Source organism: Montipora capricornis, chromosome 13 (assembly GCF_036669925.1).
Source record: "Montipora capricornis isolate CH-2021 chromosome 13, ASM3666992v2, whole genome shotgun sequence".
NCBI lineage: Eukaryota > Metazoa > Cnidaria > Anthozoa > Scleractinia > Acroporidae > Montipora > Montipora capricornis.
In genome coordinates this window covers 17,377,760-17,382,887 of record NC_090895.1, presented here as the reverse complement: position 1 = coordinate 17,382,887, position 5,128 = coordinate 17,377,760, and the positions used below count along the sequence as shown (strand labels likewise).

Sequence of the window (5,128 nt, the reverse complement as noted above, 5' to 3'; positions counted from 1 at the left end):
ACTCTGCTCTGAGAGATTTTCTCTGGGTACTTCAATTTCCCCTATCACCAAAAAAACCAACCTACCATCATATTATTTGGATATGAGTTGATTCTATTGCTGTACACTGTCCGCAATTAGTGCTCCAGGGCTAAATACACTTGCTTAACCCTTTCACTCCCAATAGTGCCACTTATAGATTTTACTCCGTCTAACGCCAGACGATTTTACTCGTCAATGGGGAACCCCACGGGGCTGAAAGGGTTAACACTAAAATAAAGTTCATCATCCGCATCATCATCATCATTATTATTAGTAGTAGTAGTATTACTATTATTATATATTAACAATAATTATTATTATATGGCTACCGCTTCTGGCTGATGTAGCGTGTGCTGTGATTGCCTAAGAGCAGCTGAGGGCTTAGGCATTATTCTCCCAAAATGCCCATGGGCCGATTACGAATTATGTAAATTAGTTTTTTCTTCTTTAGAACCATCCTGTTAGCCATAAAATAAGCAACTTAATAACTTTGACAGTTCAGTCGTTGCAGCAAAATCTCCAACCTCAGCCTAGTTGTATTGACCTCGATGGCAAGGCCTCAGTTTGAGATTTTGCTGTAACGACCTCACTCTCAGTTATTAAGTACATGTGGTTAATACAGACAAAAGGGTTCCCATGTTAGAAGCTCTCAGAGCAAATAAACGATGGACGTGTACCCAGTGTACTCAATTGTCACTTTCATTAACATATGGCTTCAATCTACATTAACCCTTCTCTCCTAAGACTGACACCATATCAACTTGATTAAACGTCACCCTCGAATAAACACGGCCCTCGTTTAAATGCCACAGATGAAAGGAAAAGTACCACCAAATGCCGCCCTTGAATAAACACTGCATCAGCTCAAACTTTAATAAACGCCATGCCGTTTAATTGAGTAAATACGGTATAGATTTTATTATCAAAGGACAGACAATCTTATTTGACATTGGGGCCTCTTCAGGGGCTAAAGGGTTAAAACAGCACTCAAAGGTGATAAGATTGTTACTTAGCAATGAGCAAAACAGCAACTGAACAAACAAAGATTTCAGCACAATTATTCATGCATTCATCACAATTAAAGAATGGGTAAAGCAACACTTACCATTAATGTGCAGCTTAAGATCTTCAGCAAATTGCATAAGTTGGATTAAATCACATCCTTGCACTATAAAGCGAGAAGTTGTTTGTTAATATTGGAATATTGGAAGGCGTTTTATGGCACACACAGTCTGAGCACTTCGAAAAAACCAGAAACAACCCCCCCCACCCCCCTCTCCCCCCCTTCCCCCCTACTTTCAAATAATGTTGACAATAATAACTATTGTTATTGTAACCTCTACAAAATCACTGCCCTACTGAGAGGAACATCCACTGTCCCCATTGAAAAGTTATCCCTTGGTCAGTCATCAATATATTGAGTCAAATATACAGAGTAGTTTATACATGGCACTCTCTATTTTAACATGATGCAGCCATGACTTCAAAACAAAAACAGGAATTGTTACATGAAAACACTTACGAGCCTTAGTATACTAGTCATAAAACTACATATACAGTTACACATAAATGAAAGATTAAGGGTATCTTTAGGGGAATTTTTAGGAATAAATTATAACAGGATTAATGGTTTATTTTAATATTGCGAGACGCTTGAGCGCACAGAAGGCACCGAATTAACAATAATTTTCATAACAAAATACGCTTTTTATAAATCAATTCTATTTATAGAACGAGTGGTTTCGCTTTGTAAAAGTTACTTATTTAGTTACAGACCTGGAGTTATTGCCGATTATACTGTAGGGAATCATTCAGAAATAAGTTAATTATGTTCATTTCATAATTTAGTACCTACATTTTGCTCGCGTGTGCCGGGAAACAGTTTCTATGCTCGGGAATGGATGAGGTTTATCTTCTCTGTCTTCTGAATCAACTGAACAAATACGAACTTTACTTCTTCGCCACTCGCCATGTTCCGAATATCTTTTTCCCACATTTTCCACTCGATAAGCTTGTCGACTCTCGCTAAAAACAGAATGCTCTGAAGTCCATGGTGATCTTACACTCTCTCGCTTTGTAGGTTTCGATATTGATCGATCGCCATCGACCTGCAAAGCCGAGTCAATTGGAGTCCATGTTTCTGTTTCGTTGTTATTTGACGATCTTGTGCTAATCAACCCTTTAACTCGATCCTTCCATGTTTTCTTCGTCTCGGGAAAGAAAGTTCTTTTCATAATCGCATCCCATCTTTCCAAACAGACACGATGTACGAAAGATGTCTCTGGGAGACGCGGACTCGTTGGAGAATCATTTACTCCCGATGAAAAGTTCTCGCGTAAAATGCAAGGAATCAATTCCTCTCCAGTTTCTTGATTGCAAATCTTGCACTGTTTATTATCGAGATTTATGGTTTCAAAGTCGTCCATGATCGCTCAGGAAACAAAATCAGAAGTAAAAGCTTAAAATCACAACCATGCAAAGTGCTGCGTTCCAAACTGGAATGTTAACATAAACAAAAGCGTGATCCTAAAATGTGGCCTCCAAGGGATTAAACGAATTTTTTTAACTTGAAAGCATCCAAACGACCTTTCAGTATCTTGCTAGGTGTTGCTTGATAGATTGAAAACAAACTTTTCCTCCAGATCGCAATATTCGTAGAGAAACGTGTTGTGTTGAAGGTTTGGTTGTCTAACTTCTCCCAAAACCCTTTGCATGCTTATTACGGGTGCGTCACTCACTTACGTCACGACAGCTTCCGGTTGTGCCATCACGAAGTATTTTGGGCCAATGGTATGAATATGCAGACCACATCAATCCGTTTTCAAGATGTTTTCAGTTTTTATTGTTGGGAATTTCAAAATCGGAAAACTTTGCGAAGAAAGAAAAGATGGCTTTTACTTAACTCAATTAATGAGAACTCGAACTATTGAAACAAGATTTGCAGCTAGCACATGACAGCTGGCTATGCTATGATGATGAGGCCTACAATAGCTATCCGTCCTTAGCTGCCAATTGGTGGTGTGCATGCGTGACGTGTGGCCACACCGGGTTGTAAATCGGGTTGGTGTTATGGTGTGTAATCCTCATGATGCAGAGGAACTGGCTGACGCTCGAGTCCAGATTTCGCGTGGCTACTTTTTCGTCCACAACTAAGTAGCGACTGTCTCCCTGCCATTCGAGGGAAAGGCGAAACTTATTTCCTCCTCAGTGTATACACTCTTTTACCAGTGTAAGAATGTCTAATTTTGGGGCTGAGGCTAGATGTTCTTTTTTTAAGTAAGCAACCGTGTACATTGATGCAGGTCTTGCTAAACAATGTAAAGGTTTGGCAAAAGTTCCTGATAACCCTGCCCGTGTACGTTGGATCAACTTGCTCGATCTGATCGGCGCAATAGGCCTTTTTCGACATAAAATTCAGCTTGAAAGAGAGGCTTAGAGGACAAAGATAAAGGAACGTTGATAAGATGCAAATATCTTTCACATTCATCCCAACGTGTTAAATTGTTTTGTCTTCACTGCCTCACTATCAAGCTGAATATTTGATATTTCGAAAATGGCCTATTACAAGTTCAAAAGGTAAGGTCACTACATTTCGGCTGCCAAACCAGCCTTCTTCAGGTACAATGAAAAAGCAAAAGCTTTCATTGAATCTGCGGCTCAAACGAAGCTAAGCTGCATGGTCCCAGAGGCTCTTCTTGACCCACGAGGGAGCCACGAAGCCGCCTCGCGACTCGTCTTCACCGTTTCGCGGCTTTCTCGCGGCTCAAGAAAAACTTCTGGGACCAGGGTAAAAAGAAGCTCCTCCCAAGGAAATTTGTTTTGATCTTCGTTCCTCTTGACCAGCGGTCGGCATGCGCAGTAAGAAAGGAAGATTCGAGGGACGAGAGGCGGGACGAGACTGAGGAGGTGTTTATGAGAAAACTTGCACCCGCGCGAGTTTCACACCTCCGTATCACGTTTACATGACGACTAGGTGAATTCGGTAAATATTTTGTAGTAACCGTCACTTCTGAAGATGTATGCAAAAGCGTACGAAACGTCAAGTGAACGATAATTTGGAATGATGCGTTTTTGATGTTTGTCACGGCTGTTTGTGTATTATTTCTAATTCGTATCGTTTTTTCATATATCTTTTTGCAGAAACAGCGGCCATTTTGATTTTATTGTTTCAAATAGCTATTATGGGAAACCCAGGCGGCAAATACATATTAATTTGACCCCTGAGCATCCCATAATGTATTTCGAAAAAATAGAAATCAAAATGGCCGCCGTATCTGCAAAAACTCGGACTATGAAGGGACACCATCATTCTCGTCACCAGAGCCTTGTGTCGACACAAGGCTCTGGGAAACTCTATGTAGGACAACATACCCCGTAGGGTTGTTGTAGCCAAGAATTGGCTATTGGAACCTTACGGCGCCTGCTCACTCCTCGTGCTAACATGAATGCACCAATTAAAGACGCTTTTGATTGTTTTTCACGAAAACCAATGAAAAGACAGTTTGTTTCAGGGTTCCCCAGGGCTCTTCCCTTCCTCAGTCAAGAGAAGAGCTCTGAGATGGAGATTCTAGACACCACATGTTTACTGAGAAGAAATACGCATGCACAATCCGTTGAAGTCCACCGTGAGGCCGATTTCACCCCGGAACGAGTGGTTGTTCCGCGTTTTCAAGATACCGTTGCGAGGTTTGCCCCAGAACGAAATTTTCACTCCCGATGCAGCAATCGGGGTGAGCTCGCGCCGGTGCGAGTCGCCGCATGCATGACATTTTTTGGCGGTATCATGTAAACAAAAACAGAGCTAACACGGGAACTAGGCTCTTATAGATTGCGCTAGGAAAAGTAACATATTACGCTTAAAAGTAAAAGTATTTCTTTTGCAAAATAAGCGGAATAAGTCTTTATTAATGTAGAAACACTTCATGTTAGCAATCATATATATCTTTTTGTCTGGTGTCACGAGCTCCTCTTCTGATCTATTGTATTTTTCTTTCCTTCTCTTTCGGCTATGTTTACTGGTTCTGGTCTCTTGTTTCCCCGCAGAGAGCTGCACGTTATCGGGCGGCGTGGCTGACGCCATTTTGCTAACTTGCGAATGTCAGAGACC

General features: G+C 41.1%; 1 protein-coding gene across 1 annotated transcript in view; it reads right to left on the bottom strand.

The window, feature by feature from the left end:
* The window catches only part of LOC138028668 (uncharacterized), a 7,617-nt gene extending 4,901 nt beyond the window's left edge, over nt 1-2,716 (bottom strand). Inside the window, exons 1-2 of the mRNA XM_068876270.1 lie at nt 1,877-2,716; nt 1,127-1,189 (exon numbers count right to left, since the gene is read on the bottom strand). Of these exons, the coding sequence (XP_068732371.1) occupies nt 1,127-1,189; nt 1,877-2,447 (634 nt within the window). The 5' untranslated portion in view covers nt 2,448-2,716. The remainder of the gene's footprint in view (nt 1-1,126; nt 1,190-1,876) is intronic.
* Nucleotides 2,717-5,128: the final 2,412 nt, after the last annotated feature.